The following is an 18,469-nucleotide window of genomic DNA, read 5'->3' as shown; positions in this document are numbered from 1 at the left end:
GGTATATCAGGAGTGACTATTATATCCTGTATAAAAGCCGAGGCAGGGAATGCAGAAGCCATTTAGACTATTTAGTAGGGAAAGAGTTTATCAGCCCTCACAATTGATCAATATAGATAGGATAAAGAAGCCTTACAACATTGTAGAAATACTCCATACAGTAATGTGCTGCATAACTGCAGTGGTGAAGAATATGAGTCTCCAGTAGTAGTCTGTAAGATAAAGATTCAATTGCTAGAGGATGTGCTAGCAGAAATATCAGCCTAAAGTCGGCATTACACGCTACGATATATTGGGCGATATGTCGTCGGGGTCACGGATTCTGTGACGCACATCCGGCATCGTTCGAGTCATCGTAGCGTGTGACAGCTACGAGCGACTGTGATCGAGCAAAAATACTCACGTTATTGTTGCTTGTTGACACGTCGTTCCTTTTCATAATGTCGGTCACATTCCTGGATGCAGGTTGTTCGTCGTTCCCGAGGCAGCACACATCGCTCCCTGTGACACTCCGGGAGCGACGAGCACAGCTTACCTACATCCCGCCGGCAATGCGGAAGGAAGGAGGTGGGTGGGATGTTACGTCCCGCTCATCTCCGCCCCTCTGCTTCTATTGGGCTGCTGCTGTGTGATGTCGCTGTGACGCCAAACGTCCCTCCTCCTTCAGGAAGAGGATGTTCGCCGCCCACAGCGAGGTCATTCGGGAGGTAAGTACGTGTGATGGGGGTTAACGAGATTGTGCGCCACGGGCAACAAATTTCCCGTGACGCACAAACGACGGGGGCGGGTGCGATCGCTTAGGCGATCGCACGATATATCATCCCGTGTAACGCCGCCTTAAGTGTGATTGATCAGCAATATAATATAGTTATCATCTCTTTTGCTGCATTTGAATTATAATTGCACATTACTTTTTTTCATTATCAATGCACTTGAAAGCAGCAGGAAGGCAGCACAATATTTTTTGTAAAAAAAAAATTCTTAAATCAGTGTCAATTACAGAGGGTATGCTTTCTTATCACAAGTGTCTGTACTGAGTTTTTGCATTTCTTGAGAATTCTTTGCATTAAGGGTTAATAATTTTTAAATAAATGCAAAGGGAAATTGTACAAAATCCAGACATATAGCTGCAACAGTACACCTTACAATGTGTTTGTGTCACAAATGTTTATTTTGCATTTCTGTTTTTCAAGTCAAATTTTACATCTGTACGTGACACATCACCACAGCTCCCTGTTGTACATTGTCTTTTTTTGTTATATACTTATATTGCAATTTAGTCAGTGCTTCTAGAGCCACCACACACAGACGTATCCAGGTCATGGCCTACAACTGTCACATTCCTTGTGTCACCACTCATGACAAAAGGACAATAGACCAATAGACAACGCCAGAAGCGTTCTCAGTGTCCAAGGTGTTGTTTTCAGATGACAGTAAATTTTGCATTTCATTTGGAAATCGCGGTCCCAGAGTCTGGAGGAAGGGTGGAGGCCACAATCCAAGCTCCTGAGGTCTAGTGTGAGGTCTCCACAATCAGTGATGGTTTGGGGAGCCATGTCATCTGCTGGTGTAGCTCCACTGTGTGTTATCAAGACCAACGTCACCGCAGCCATCTACAAGGACATTGTACAGCACTTCATACTTCCCTCTGTCAACAAGCTTTATGGAGATGGAAATTTCATTTTCCAGCAGGACTTGGCCCCTGTCCACACTGCCAAAAGTACCAATACCTGGTTTACTAACCACAGTATCACAGGGCTTGATTGTCCAGCAAACTCCCCTGACCTAAACCCCCTAGAGAATCTATGAGAGACACCAGAGCCAACAATGCAGACGAGCTGAAGGCGGCTATCAAAGAAAAATATAAGCCAAAATCATCAACATTAACAGTAATAAACACGTAAAACAGGTCCCTCTGTGTGTAATGACTCTATATAACATATAATAACATGTGAAATAGATCCTTCTGTGTGTAATGACTCTATATAACATATAATAACACGTGAAATAGATCCCTCCATGTGTAATGACTCAATATAATATATAATAAACACGTGAAATAGATCCCTCTGTGTGTAATGACTCTATATAACATATAATAACACGTGAAATAGACCCCTCTGTGTGTAATGACTCTATATAACATATAATAACACGTGAAATAGATCCCTCTGTGTGTAATGACTCTATATAACATATAATAACACGTGAAATAGACCCCTCTGTGTGTAATGACTCTATATAATATATAATAACGCGTGAAATAGATCCCTCTGTGTGACTAATTGTTCCGCTCACCGAGGAGCGGCGAGCGTCCGGAGGTGGACTCACTGGACCGTGCCCCGGACTCCCCTGAGAAGGCGACCAGCAGCGAACCCCTATACAGGGACTGTGCGGTGCCTCCCCAGAAGGCCTAGAAGCACGGCAGCCAGGAACCGGTGGTAGGAGTCTCTGTACGGCCAGGCGTAGCTCGGGTACGATGTCCGCAGCAGGCAGAACACGGGTGTGGCACCGGAGATGGTCACAGTAGGTGGCACAGAGACATTCACTGCAGGTAAGGCCGGTGACGTCCACTGCGGGTATGGCAGGTGACGTCCACTGCGGGTATGGCCGGTGACGTCCACTGCGGGTATGGCTGGTGACGTCCACTGCGGGTATGGCCGGTGACGTCCACAGCCGGAAGGTACAGATGGTACTACGGTGAGATAGAGTATTTGTAACGGGCAGGTAACACACAGATAACAGTAGTACAAAGGGGCCTGAACACTAGCAGGGCTCTAGTAGAAGCATTGCTCGGGCGCCTGCTGCCGGGGGAGGTGAACCTAAATATTCTTTAGGTAACAGGTGGCCTCTGAGGTCACTTCCAGAAAATGAGGCACTGCTGCTTTAAGAAAGGGGGCATGGCCTCGCACGCAGCCTAGAGGTGCTCACTGCAGAATTGTGTGTGGAGGAAGAGACTGCAGCAGCTCCAGGAAGAGGGCACCCGGGAGTGAGCAGAGCCATGGGACTGGTAAGAGGAAGCACGTCGCTGCCGGGGGCTGGGACCAGGAGTGCACGTGGGGGCCATGCTCGGACTGGGCAGATGTGAGGGAGAGCGCCCCCCTCGGGATCTGGCAGGACCAGGCGATACACTAATGACTCTATATAACATATAATAACACATGAAATAGATCCCTCTGTGTGTAATGACTCTATATAATATATAATACACATGTGAAATAGATCCCTCTGTGTGTAATGACTCTATACAATACATAATAAACACATGTAATAGATCCCTCTGTGTGTACTCTATGTAACATATAATAAATACGTGAAACAGATCCATCTGTTTGTAATGACTCTATATAATATATAATAAACACGTGAAATAGATCCCTCTGTGTGTAATGACTCTATATAACATATAATAACACGTGAAATAGATCCCTCTGTGTATAATGACTCTATATAATATATAATACACATGTGAAATAGATCCCTCTCTGTGTAAAGACTCTATATAATATATAATAAACACATGAAATATATCCCTCTGTGTGTAATGACTCTATACAATACATAATAAACACATGTAATAGATCCCTCTGTGTGTACTCTATGTAACATATAATAAATACGTGAAATAGATCCCTCTGTTTGTAATGACTCTATATAATATATAATAAACACGTGAAATAGATCCCTCTGTGTGTAATGACTCTATATAATATATAATAAACACGTAAAATAGATCCCTCTGTGTGTAATAACTCTATATAATATATAATATACAAGTGAAATAGATCCCTCTGTGTGTAATGACTGTATATAAAATATAATAAACACGTGAAATTGATCCCTCTGTGTTTAATAACTATATAATATATAATAAACACGTGAAATAGATCCCTCTGTGTGTAATGACTCTATATAATATATAATAAACACATAAAATAGATCCCTCTGTGTGTAATGTCTCTATATAATATATAATAAACACGTAAAATAGATCCCTCTGTGTGTAATGACTCTATATAATATATAATATACAAGTGAAATAGATCCCTCTGTGTGTAATGACTCTATATAATATATAATAAACACGTGAAATAGATCCCTCTGTGTGTAATGACTCTATATAATATATAATAAACATGTGAAATAGATCCCTCTGTGTGTAATGACTCTATATAATGTATAATATACAAGTGAAATAGATCCCTCTGTGTGCAACAACTCTATGTAATATATACAGTGCCTACAAGTAGTCTTCAACCCCCTGCAGATTTAGCAGGTTTGATAAGATGCAAATAAGTTAGAGCCTGAAAACATCAAACAAGAGCAGGATTTATTAACAGATGCATAAATCTTACAAACCAACAAGTTTTGTTGCTCAGTTAAATTTTAATAAATTTTCAACATAAAAGTGTGGGTCAATTATTATTCAAGCCCTAGGTTTAATATTTTGTGGAATAACCCTTGTTTGCAATTACAGCTAATAATCGTCTTTTATAAGACCTGATCAGGCCGGCACAGGTCTCTGGAGTTATCTTGGCCCACTCCTCCATGCAGATCTTCTCCAAGTTATCTAGGTTCTTTGGGTGTCTCATGTGGACTTTAATCTTGAGCTCCTTCCACAAGTTTTCAATTGGGTTAAGGTCAGGAGACTGACTAGGCCACTGCAACACCTTGATTTTTTCCCTCTTGAACCAGGCCTTGGTTTTCTTGGCTGTGTGCTTTGGGTCGTTGTCTTGTTGGACGATGAAATGACGACCCATCTTAAGATCCTTGATGGAGGAGCAGAGGTTCTTGGCCAAAATCTCCAGGTAGGCCGTGCTATCCATCTTCCCATGGATGCGGACCAGATGGCCAGGCCCCTTGGCTGAGAAACAGCCCCACAGCATGATGCTGCCACCACCATGCTTGACTGTAGGGATGGTATTCTTGGGGTCGTATGCAGTGCCATCCAGTCTCCAAACGTCACGTGTGTGGTTGGCACCAAAGATCTCGATCTTGGTCTCATCAGACCAGAGAACCTTGAACCAGTCTGTCTCAGAGTCCTCCAAGTGATCATGAGCAAACTGTAGACGACCCTTGACATGACGCTTTGAAAGTAAAGGTAACTTACGGGCTCGTCTGGAACGGAGACCATTGCGGTGGAGTACGTTACTTATGGTATTGACTGAAACCAATGTCCCCACTGCCATGAGATCTTCCCGGAGCTCCTTCCTTGTTGTCCTTGGGTTAGCCTTGACTCTTCGGACAAGCCTGGCCTCGGCATGGGTGGAAACTTTCAAAGGCTGTCCAGGCCGTGGAAGGCTAACAGTAGTTCCATAAGCCTTCCACTTCCGGATGATGCTCCCAACAGTGGAGACAGGTAGGCCCAACTCCTTGGAAAGGATTTTGTACCCCTTGCCAGCCTTGTGACCCTCCACGATCTTGTCTCTGATGGCCTTGGAATGCTCCTTTGTCTTTCCCATGTTGACCAAGTATGAGTGCTGTTCACAAGTTTGGGGAGGGTCTTAATTAGTCAGAAAAGGCTGGAAAAAGAGATAATTAATCCAAACATGTGAAGCTCATTGTTCTTTGTGCCTGAAATACTTCTTAATACTTTAGGGGAACCAAACAGAATTCTGGTGGATTGAGGGGTTGAATAATAAATGACCCTCTGAATAAACTTTTCACAATTTAAAAAAAAGAAATAACATTCTTTTTTGCTGCATTTCACACTTCCAGGCTGATCTACAGTCCAAATGTCACAATGCCAAGTTAATTCCGAATGTGTAAACCTGCTAAATCTGCAGGGGGTTGAATACTACTTGTAGGCACTGTATCTCCCTTTTTTTATTGAATTGCTGAAATAAATTAACGTTTTGATGATATTCTTATTTGAGAAACCCCTTTTATTCCATTTTGTATCAATGTCTTTCAGCATTTGCATGTCATTAGCATGCATTACATACTGTATTCTCCACTATAGGATGACTTTTAATTCTTAGCATTGAAATTTGAATGTTGAGGAAAGTTTCTGTTTGGCCTAAAAACAATGGGAAACAATGAAACGTTGCTTAGAGATGGAGCCAGACGTACCCGATACTCTGCGGTGCACGGTTACGCTTCGTTACATTATTTGGTTGGAAACGAGGTATAAGCACCTGATTTGCAAAAGTAGGTAGAAAACACAACTCATGCAAAACACTTTTTGCATAACTCATACATCAAACCAACACTTTTTTCCTAACATCACCCAATATATTACTGGTTCGAACCACAGATGCATCCACAGAAGGCTCAAGATGTTGGGTGGAGTATGGATCCTTGCGGTAATCATTGGCATCTTGGAAACCGGGTTGGGATACATTCTGAATGTCTACATCTTGTTGGCTACAGCCCAAGGTCTGAAGACTGGACAGAGGCTGAATCATCCCGATCTAATCTACTTTGTGATGGGACTGGTGAACATCGCTCTCCAGGGTTTGTGTTGCTTCCAGGGTCTATTATCTGTTTTCTTCATTACTTTGATATTGATATGGAAGGTCTATGCCACAATGGCTGTGGCCACGCTGACTCTCTTGTACTTCACCTACTGGCTCACCGCCTGGCTCTGCATCTATTACTGTGTCACCATCTCTAACTTCAATCATCCATTTTTTCTCTGGTCAAAGAGGAACCTCTCAATGTATCTACCACATCTTCTTCTTCTGTCAGCTTCCGGATGCTTCTTTATAAGTCTTCCCGCCATCTGGATGGCATCTGTTAAAGTCACTCTACAATCTCCTATGAATAGCACCGATGACCCCATATTTACCAGTTGGACTTTCCAATTTCAGCCTCTTTATATACATGCTGTATCATTCATAGGATGCTACTCGCCATTTCTCTTTATTTTTTTCTCTATAATGTTGACCAACTCTTCACTTAAAAGACATGTGCGGAAGATGAGGCAGAAGGATTCGGGATTATCCCAAACCAACTACCAGGCTCACGTTAATGCTATAATAACCATGTGGTGTTTCCTTACAATCTCCATCATATTCTGCATAAGTGAAATATTGTTTTTTCACTAAGTCCCAACCCTAATAATCCTTTAACAATTGTCAACTTCTTGATACTTATATCGTTCCCAACAGCAGAGTCTCTCGTCATTATCTTCGCCAACCCCAAGATGAAGAGAGAAATCATGGGGAAGATCCTGAGGTTTACCAGAAAGTCATAGATGTAAGAAATGAAACACTAGGAAGAATCAGTCTTGTGTCTCCTCTAGTGATTCTTGTAAGAACTGAAATATTTTTTTTCTACATTGCTTTAGTCCAATAGTGCTGCAGATTACCCTTTGATTCATTATTTGGTTTCTATTATTCCTGATTTATAAAGCTGAGTAAACACAAACTAATCACTTTTTGTATAACTCATATATGGGTTTCTCTACTTTCACCAACGTTAGTTACTGATAAAATACAAGGAGAACCATAGCGTAGTCCAGTAGGAAGGGCTGAAGGCTCATAGTGTAGGAGGGGGTTGCGTTCTTCCCCCGCTTACCACAGTTATTGTGTTTTAGGTACAAATTATACTGTTAATGTATGTGGTAAAATTACTGCTGCTGCTAGTGAGTACGGGTCCCCGATGTATCAGAGTCGAGACTAAGTAGCGGCCGATACCACCTAGTGGTCAGGTAGGACCAGTGTTAGATTATATGTTAGATAATTAGGAAGAGCAGTAGTGACAAGAGGCCAGTGGGGTTGGTTAGAGACATGGCCTGGGGAGACTCAGTTTGGCGGAAGGGTTTGAGGAGTAAAGACTTGGCACGGTGTCAGGAGCCAGTCAGGGCATCCTGAGGTAACCTAATAAAGGTACGGAGCCTAAGGCTCACCTCGGCAGGCTCAGGGGTTGCACGACTGGACAGCCATCAGAGCCCAAAAGCAGACAGTGGTGAGAAGAAGTGTAGGGTTACGGAGACGCCATTGCCTGGTGGATTGCGGACTAGATTCAAGATAGTAGGAATAGGTTAAATGAGAGCACTCCAAAGAAACAGCAACCACAATACCATAAGGAGTGAGACCATGTCTGTCATAGTGTATGCCAAAAGTACTCTGGTGTCACATCATGTGTTTGTTAAATGCGTCTGCAATGGGGACTAGCTGTGGGGTGATCAATAGCAACCAGAAAAAAGCATTAAGTGTCGCATTCCCCACCCGAAGACCTACACACACGCTGACTCTCTCACGAAAGAGTGCAGAGCCTCCATGGGCCAGCGTCATTACCATCCTTCAGTAGGGTAGAGATGCCTGCTCAACTGTCCATGTTGTGTGCACTTGGGCACTACCTTGTGTAGATGTAAGAATATCCACAAACCTCAAATCCTCAGCAGACGAGGTCCATGAGAAGAACACAGTATGAAATGTAGGTAGATAAAGAACCGCAGTAAGACGCACTGCCAGTAGAGTGAGGAACATCCCAATGAAGGACGGTGAATATTATAATAATTTTAGAGCAACAGAATGTTCTCCTCCTCTTCGACCTGATAAGGAGAACATTGCATATATTTGTAGATAGTGACGGTCACCAGAGTTGTCTGAGCTCCTTCCACCAGTCTATGACCGATCCTACATGCTTTCATGTTAACTCTATAAGGTACCTTATACCCCCCACACCAGAGCTAGCACAGAGATGAGTGTGACTATGACAACCTTAGGGTACTTTCACACTTGCGTTTTCCTTCCATTACAATCCGCCCTTTTGGAAAACAGCGGAATCCGTTAACGGATTCCGCTGTTTCCCATAGACTTGTATGGGTGACGGATTGTACCAAAAGGACCTGCGTTGCTTCCGCTGGGCGACGCTCCGTTGGTTCCGCCCAGCGGCAGGAACGCAGCATGTAACGTTATTTTGAGCAGCGGAATCCTCTGGATTTCACTGCGCATGCTCTCTTTTTTTTTTTTTTTTTTTTAAATCAAACTTTATTTTGGCTCGCGGTGGCCGAACGTTCAGCTGAGCGCCCGGCCATCGGCATTCGACAGCGCTCAGCTGAGCGACCGGCTGCCAGCATGCCCGGCCGCCGGCAAGTCACAGCGCTCAGCTGAGCGCCCGCCTGCCCGCCGGCATGTCCGGGCGCCGGCAAGTGACAGCGCTCAGCTGAGCGCCCGCCGCTGGCATGCCCGGCCGCCGGCATGCCCGGCCGCCGGCAAGTGACAGCGCTCAGCTGAGCGCCCGCCCGCCGGCATGCCCGGGCGCCGGCAAGTGACAGCGCTCAGCTGATCACCCGGCGGTCGGCTGCAGGGACCGATCAGCTGATCACCCGGCGGCCGGCTGCAGGGAGCGATCAGCTGATCACCTGGTGGCCGGCTACTGGGAGTGATCAGCTGATCGTTCACAATAGTCTGCCGCTGGTAAAAAAAAAAAAATCAAAACAAATTGCGTTGTTTTGCAGCATCCGTTGCATCCATTGTGCCACTATATGCAACACATCCGTTGCATCCGTTACACAACGCAATGCAACGGATACCGTTCAACGCAAGTGTGAAACTAGCCTTATCTGATCAGCTCCTGTAATGTGCTATTTATTACCTGGGGATGGAAGTAACTGGAGGGAAAAATGTAAAAAGAAAGACATCCTTTTGTCTTTTTAAATAAAAATGCTTTGAACCCAGATTTCAGGTGCCACATTAAAACTAGAAAAATGAAAAGCATATTGTTGGAATCCAGGTGAAGTGACGAATGCAAAGCACTGGCTTACTTTGCTTGGAGATCACTGGTATCCCAACAAATGGGTATTGACCAATAAAATCACGATAGATGTGTTGTGTTTTGTATCTTTCTGAAGGAAAAATTGACGTATAAAATATGACACTAATATCCCTCACTTTTGTGGCCCAGGGGCAAAGATATGTGAAAAAGTAGAATTTTTGAATTCTCTGAAGCCCTTGGCACAGCCGACAAGACACCCAAAAATGAGGTCACAGATGAGAGGGTGAGCTGAGGTCATAAAAGTCAGCAGCCCATTTTTGGCCTTTGTCAGTTTAGGAGGACACAATTAACTGTGGTGCTGCACGTTTGTGCACCGATGGAGATCCTCCCTCCATAACTCCAGAAGTCACATCTAAGGGACGAGTTTAGTAAGTTTCATGTTTATCTCTTTTATTTTATGTAATTGTCTATGTAGTATTTGTAACATTTTGTATATTTTTATAAACACTGCCAATTTTCGAATTAAATATATAAAATTCAATAGCTTCGTTCCTCTTGCTCTACATATGATCCCTGAATCCAAAGAGCCGTATGGATATGAAATGGGTGCCCCAACTACCTGTAAAGTTCAGTGGTGGCAGTGAAATTATTTTTGCGTAGAATTATTGGGGTGCTACCAGTAAGGGTACCGAGATATATATATATATATAATGCATTAGCGTGAATCGATGATATACGTTACCCATGCTGGAAAACCTTCAATATTTGGCATTAGTTAGTAGCTCAGCAACCTAAATTATTTATTGTCCGGCAGTACTGAATTTGACCTACCAACAAGGGGGGCGCTAGAGAGCAGTCTGATTGTGACAAAGTGGTGAACAGCGGGTGGGTCTTGCAAGACTCCCACCTGGCTGTTCATACTAGAGATGGGGAGACAGAAGGCGCAATAGGGTCTTACCCGGTATTAAATGAAATAGAGAAGAAAAAGGTACACTCACCAAATGGGCCAGTCACAACTCCCTTAAACGCATGTGAGTGTCCGCGTGGTTCAAGCGGCGGCCCCGTAGAAAACGTGGTGAAAATATATGCAGGAGAAAAATGGGTATAAGCCGCGCTTAAAAACCACTGATGCAGAACTGATGTAAAATTTCTTTCTTTATTTCAAAGAACTGAGAGTCCTCAGCGGTTGATACCTTTTAATGGTAACTGAAAAGATGGTAATAATTGCAGCTTTCGAGACTACTCAGGTCTCTTCATCAGGCATGGTATAACACAAAATCTGAAGAGTCACATATTTATACACAACAGGACATAGAAAAGTGCAGTAAAAAAACCCAAAAACATAACATGCAAACAAACATGCAGCGACATGGAAGATTACTTCAGGAGACTACGTCTGAGGGAATGTTTTAGCGATGCAGATGTTTCAGAATCCACCCAGACAGAAGGAAGACGGATCTTGACAACCAGGAAAAGATCAGATTGGACACCTCCACCAGGACGCAACCCTCATCTGCATAACGATATAGACACTTTCAGACATTTGGTAAAATCCACTTTCCTAGACACACACAGGAGGCGACCATCCAACATCAGTGCCCAGAAGAAAAGGGCCATAAAATCTTTGAAAACCAACAAAGAAATCACCATTAACCCTGCAGACAAGGGGGTGCAATAGTCGTGATGAACAAATCAGACTACATGAAGGAAGCACACAGACAACTGATGGACACACGCTACTATAAGAAATTGTAGTCTGACCCTACACAGGACTATTACAAGGAACTTAACAAGTTGGCCTCTCGTCTGCCTGACATATCCATAAGAACTGATGAACTGATACCGGTGAGTCCAAGAATAGGCACATTCTACATGCTTCCCAAAATTCACAAATCTGGAAACCCAGGAAGACCCATCATTTCATGTGTGGGCACCCTCACTGAACAAGTCTCTGGATGGGTAGAGGGTATCCTTAAACCCTTGGTAAGGGATACAACCAGCTACATCCAGGACACTACTGACCTATTGAAAAAACTATCAGCAATAGGTCCTCTTCCAGAGGGAACCATCCTTGCCACCATGGATGTGGAATCCTTGTACTCGAATATTCCACACCAGGATGGATTAAATGCTTGCAAAATTTTCCTGGAAAAGTCAGGAACTGATGCCGATTCTGTGGTGAAGCTTACAAAATTCATCCTCACCCATAATTACTTTGCATTTGACAATGACATATATGTACAGGAGACTGGGACTGGGACTGCAATGGGAAGCAAAATGGCACCACAATATGCAAATCTTTTCATGGCCAAGCTTGTGAGTGACTTTTTATCCTCTTGTCCTATCAGGCCTCTGGCTACTACCGTTACATTGACGATATTAATCATCTGGACAGAGTCTGAGGAGCAGCTGAAGACCTTCCATGAACACTTTAATCAGTTTCATCCCACCATCAACCTAACACTCAACTACTCCTGCACTGAAATCAACTTCTTGGACACCATCATTAAACTACGGAACAATGAAATAGAGACATCCCTGTACAAGAAGCCAATTGACCGTCCAACATACCTGAAATGGGACAGTTTTCATCCAAATTACATAAAAAACTCTATAGTGTACAGTCAGGCCATCAGGTACAATCGGATATGTTCCAACAGTACAGATAGAGACAATCACCTTGAGGGCCTCAGAAAGACCTTTTTGAATCAAGGCTACCACCCAAGAACAATTGAAAACCAGAAGACAAGAGCCACCAGAATATCAAGAAACCATCTCCTACATTATAAAACTAAAGAAGAAAACAATCGAGTCCCTCTTGTAGTCACCTACAATCCACATCTGGAGGTGTTAAGAGCAGCTGCACGGAAACTACAACCATTACTGCAACAAAGATGCCCGGTTAAAATCTATTTTTCCAGACCCCCACTTCTGTGTTTTAGGAGCCCCCAAATCTAAGAAGCATCATTGTCAGAAACTCCCTGTCCTCTCCAACACCAACAGGAACATTTCCCTGCAACCAGAAAAAATGTAAGATCTGTCCATTTATATTGACAACGGACAAGATAAAGATTCCCAGATCACATCAGGACTACAAGATCCCAGGTACCTTCAGCTGCACCCCAACCAATGGGGTGTACTTAATTATATGCACCAAATGTCCAACTGGGGGTCTGTATGTAGGGGAGACCGGACAACAGCTCAGGACAAGGATGAATTCTCACCGCCACACAATTAGAGAAAAAGGATGGATCTACCTGTGGCCAAACATTTTTGTAACTCAGACCACAGCATCATGGACATGAAATTGCTGGTATTGAAAGGAAACTTCAAGTCCCAGAGAGACAGGAGAGTCTGGGTGTACTAACTTATGATGACCGGAGACACATTCAGAGCAGGAATGAAGGGGTCACATGGATTTATGTCTTTTTACATCAGTTAAGAGATGTGCTCCTCTGACCATCCGGGGGCATCACAGCCCTGGACCAGACCCTGATCAGAGGAAAATAAAATTTTCACACTGAACTGCAGCAAAATTTATGGCCACAACAGTTTGCCCCCTGCCATAGAGATAGTTCTGTTTTATATAACTTGTTTTTTTTTTGTTTTTTTTTACTGCACTTTTCTATGTCCTGTTGTGTATAAATATGTGACTCTTCAGATTTTGTGTTATACCGGCCTGATGAAGAGACCTGAGTAGTCTCGAAAGCTTGCAATTATTACCATCTTTTCAGTTAGCCATTAAAAGGTATCAACCACTGAGGACTCTCAGTTCTTTTAAACAATGTTTTTATCCCTACTGGCTAACACGGTACAAAGATATATTTTACTTCTTTCTTTATTTCAGCATTCCAACGCGTTTCAGAGACAAGGACCGTCTCCTTCTTCAGGGAAAAAAGAAATCATTGTTGATTTCTTTTTTCCCTGAAGAAGGAGATGGTCCTTGCCTCTGAAACGCGTTGGATGCTGAAATAAAGAAAGAAATTTTACATCAGTTCTGCATCAGTGGTTTTTAAGGGCAGCTTATACCCGTTTACTCCTGCATATATTTTCACCCGGCTGTTCATGACACATGCCTTTTACCTTTGTAAGCTTTTGGCTCAGGAGAGGTAAATCTGATAAAAAATTTCAGAGTGCCATCAAAGAAAGTTATACCTTGTCTTGGCTGGTGGGCATAATCAGTTTGGTCAATTTGCGCTCTATACAGTAGGACTCAGCTTTATCAGTATAGTCTATATGGCAATAATTCAGTCTACATCTCATATCTTCAATATCTGCATATATTTTGTTGCACACAGAGGTTGTGTCACTTTTTGATATGAAGAATGTCATTCTCAAAATGTGTTTTCCTAGAATAAATATATAAGGCTCCTTCCTTCATTTGGACTTTCTTAGCTATGGAAGCACGACTTACGCTTTTCATTTCATTTTATGCTTCACTTAAAATGGTAAAAATGAAAAATATGAAAATACTGCACTGGTTATGTTCGTAAAAAGCTGAATTACATAGTACTTCAGTCTTTAGTTATATGTTCCCTTTCAAAAAAGAGCTTTGTATTATCATTAAAGCTTTGTAATGTGAAAGATTTTATCAATTTTCATAACGTCAGACACCTAAGTAATGTGTTGGGTAACTGCAGCGGTGAAGAATATGAGTCTCCAGTAGTAGTCTGTGAGTAAGATAAAATTCAATTGCTAGAGGATGTGCTAGCAGAAGTACCAGACTCGGTGTGATTGATCAGTAATATACTATAGTTATCATCTCTTCTGCTGCATTTGAATTATTACTTTTTATTCATTATTAATGCACTAGAAAGCAGCAGCATGGCAGCACAATATTTTTTGTAGAAAAAAAAAATACTTAATGTCAGTCACAGAGGGTGTACTTTCTTATCACAAGCATCTGTACTGAGTTTTTGCATTTCTTGAGAATTCTTTATATTAAGGTTTAATAATTATTTTTAAAAAATGCAAATGGAAAGTCCACAAAATCTAGACATATGGCTGCATCAGTATACTTTACAATGTGTGTGTGTGTGGCACAAATGTTAGTTTTGCATATCTGTTTTCAAGTCACATTTTACATCTGTACACACCACGTCACTGCTGCTCCCTGTTGTATGTTCTGGCTTTTTGGTTATATTCCTACTTTGCAATTTATATGACTTCATTTTATAAAGGGGGTTAAATAAAAAAATGGAAACATGTTTAATTAAATTAGATATTTAAATGCATATCTGTTTTTGCACACCTATTTTAGAAATCAAAACTGACAATTATATATCTATCTATATTGTGACCTGGCTCCACATTTTGCTACCTGCACATGTTCTTACCTTCCTAGTAATTCTGGTGATGTCCTTTTTGCCATGAATTGAATATTTGGAGTTAAAAATATTGTCAAAAATTGTTTATAGTGTTGCGCAAAATGTTTGGAAAAGCAAAATGTAGCAATGGAAATGGACGGAGCAGTATAAAATAACAAGAAACCTATTAAAAAAAAATGTGGGAGCCACTAACAGTAGCAGAAACGTCACTACCACTGGCACCATGGGCCGTAATGGGACCAAAACCTGGCTACAACTGGTCTGCTTTGCTTCTAGCAAGCATATTAGTAGGGTGGAGACAGAGGGCATTATGAGATTGTTGGAAGCCAACAGTATTGCTTCTATTGGAAATATTCAAAACAGTGGGGAAAGAAACACCAACAGGGATACATGGCAGATCACTTGTATCAATCACATCAGTATGATGTTACCCCTGACAGCAACATCATCAGTTTGACTGAATATTGTGCAAAGAATGGATCAAAAATGACTAAGAGGGATAGGTTTTGGACTGTGTTTTGAATTTAAAAAGCATGAAAAGTTTGTCATCTTGCTGTGAAAACAAATTGTTTAAAAACAATTGAGAGTTCTCAGTGGTTGATGCCTTTTAATGGCTAATTGAAAAGATGGTAATAATAGCAGCTCCAGACTACTCAGGTCTCTTCATTATTCTCAATATAACACAAAATCACAGAGTCACATATTTATACACAACAGGACATAGAATGGGGCAGTAAATAAGACAAATGAGAAGCAGAACGATCAGTATGGGAAGGAGAGACACAACTGTGGGAGTAAATAGTAGATAAGGAGGTAGCGGCATACTTCGGAAGCCGGACGAGCACAGTAAGGTATGTGGCCAGGTGACCAGATTGTTCCAAACTGGGAGCTCCAAACAAATTTATGGGCTCAGTGTTGGGCAGTAGAGCAGCTGATGCAATTGTCCCTGGGCTGAAGTTCTGTATAATTGCTTCTCCCATTTCAGGGCATTGTATCCCACAGGGTTTGGGAAAGATAACCATAGCTGTTCCCTCATTGTTCCCCAGTTCAATTGTCCTCCAGATAAAGCAGACTAGTACACCGCAGGGGGTTGATGAAATCAGCAATCAGCATGTATTCCACAAGTTAGTATCCAAAAAGGGCACCGGAAAGTCCTATGTGAAGCATGGCCCATGTTTCTTGGCTCAAGGAACATAGGAACAATACATCTGGCATAAATAAGAATAGTTCACCTCCACACAAGTTTCCTGATATTCCTTGTTGACGCTAAGTTGTCTCATCATTGGCTGTCAATCAAAAAAGGAGCTGCCAACAGTGGATGTTGATGATTTCCATGCTGAAGTGCATTCTACACGTCAGCATATTTCTCAGACAGCCATTAGTAATGGGATTGATAGCAGCCAGAGGTGTAAGTGCGTGTATTTCTGCACATGGTGCTCAGCTCATACTCTATACTAAATAGTTTGAGATATTACATTTTGTATCAATTTCTTTGGTCATTTGCATGTCATTAGCATGCATTACTTAATGTAGTCTCCACGATAGGATGACTTTTATTTTTTATCATTGCAATTTGAATGTTGAGGAAAGTTTCTGTTTGGCCTAAATACAATGGGAGGCAATGAAACATTGCTTAGAGACGGAGCCAGACATAACCAATACTCTGCGGTGCACGGTTACACTTTGATTATTTGGTTGGAAACGAGGTATAAGCACCTGATTTGCAAAGGTAGGTAAAAAGCACAACTCATGCAAAACACTTTTTGCATAACTCATACATCAAGCGAAGACTTTTTCCTTAACCTCACCCAATATATTACTGGTTCAAACCACAGATGCATCCACAGAGGTTCATGATGCCGGGTGGAGTATGGATCCTTGTGCTGATATTCGGCTTCTTGGCCACTGGGTTGGGATACATTCTGAATGTCTACATCTTGTTGGCTACAGCCCAAGGCCTGAAGACTGGACAGAGGCTGAATCATCCTGATCTAATCTACTTTGTGATGGGATTGGTAAACATCGCTCTCCAGAGTTTGTTCTGCTTCCAGGGTGTATTATCTATTTTCTTCATTATTTTAATATCTTTATGGAAGGCCTATGTCCCACTGACTGTTGTCACGCTGACCCTCATATATTTCACCTACTGGCTCACCGCCTGGCTCTGCATCTATTACTGCGTCACCATCTCTAACTTCAATCATCCGTTCTTTCTCTGGTCAAAGAGGAACATCTCAATGTATCTACCACGTCTTCTTCTTCTATCAGCTGCCGGATGCTTCTTGATAAGTCTTCCCACCATCTGGACAGCAAGCGTGGAAGTCACTCTACAATCTCCAGTGAATAGCACCATTGGCCCTGTATTTACCAGTTGGACTTTCCATTTTCAGCCTCTTTATATACATGCTATATCATGTATGGGATGCTACGTGCCATTTCTCTTTATATTGGTCTCTATATTGTTGACCAACTCTTCACTTATAAGACATGTGCGGAAGATGAGGCAGAAGGATTCGGGATTATCCCAAACCAAATACCAGGCTCAAATGAATGCTATAATAACCATGTGCTGTTTCCTTACAATCGCCATCATATTCTGCATAAGTGAAATTTTTTTTTTCTTACTAAATCCCAACCCTAATAATCCTTTTACAGCTGTCAACTTCTTGATACTTATATCTTTCCCAACAGCAGAGTCTCTCGTCATTATCTCTGCCAACCCCAAGATGAAGAGGCAAATCATGGGGAAGGTCCTGAGGTTTACCAGAAAGTCATAGATGTAAGAAATGAAACAATGGGAAGAATTAGTTTTTTTGAAACATTGTTTTAGTCCAATAGTGCTGTACATTACACTTTGATACATAGTTGAATAATGCTGCACATTACACTTTGATATGGAGCACCCCACGGGGTCAGTGAAGATACTCGTCGCCGGGTCGGTGAGGGTCAGGGGATGTCACGAGTGGCCCTGCTTTGTTTCGTGACCCCGAGGTGTCCACGGAGGGGGGATAAGGATGAAGGATGGGATGAGGATGGAGGATAGGATGAGGATGGGTGATGGATGGGGATAGTTTGTCTCGTGACACCGCCGCTGTTGCTGTCCTCCACAGTGGATGGTTGTAGCAGTTAAGATGTTTCTGCTCCCCACAGGTGGAGCAGGCCCTGGGGAGGAAGATGAAGGGAGTAGTGATGGCGGGCGCCGAAGTGCGGGGCGCCGGCGCTGGTAATGACAGACTGAGGCAGCAGGTGCGGGTCAAGATCTGTTTACTCACAGTTCTGGTGCTGCACCCAGGGTACAAGTCTCTGCCGTGATGGGCCCCAGGCAATCCAGGGTAAGTCCAAGGTTAATGCCAATGCTTTGAACTGAGACCTTCCTCTTGCGCTTGGTGTTGGATCCCCGTGGCCTGAAGCTACTTGGGGACCCCGGTTATTGTAAAGTTAACTCCTATCCCATATACAGGTGCCGTGGGTCCATG

At 42.6% G+C, this 18,469-nt stretch overlaps 1 protein-coding gene across 1 annotated transcript; it reads left to right on the top strand.

Annotated features, from left to right (window-relative positions):
* Positions 1-16,849: 16,849 nt before the first annotated feature.
* LOC142246814 (taste receptor type 2 member 40-like) lies at positions 16,850-17,770 on the top strand. Its single transcript, XM_075319864.1, has one exon. It carries the CDS (start codon positions 16,850-16,852, stop codon positions 17,768-17,770), a length of 921 nt encoding a protein of 306 aa, XP_075175979.1.
* The last annotated feature ends 699 nt before the right edge of the window (positions 17,771-18,469 follow it).

Source organism: Anomaloglossus baeobatrachus, chromosome 7 (assembly GCF_048569485.1).
Source record: "Anomaloglossus baeobatrachus isolate aAnoBae1 chromosome 7, aAnoBae1.hap1, whole genome shotgun sequence".
Taxonomy (NCBI): Eukaryota; Metazoa; Chordata; class Amphibia; order Anura; family Aromobatidae; genus Anomaloglossus; species Anomaloglossus baeobatrachus.
The sequence above is the reverse complement of the archived record's forward strand: the minus strand, read 5'-3'. Positions and strand labels throughout refer to the sequence as shown.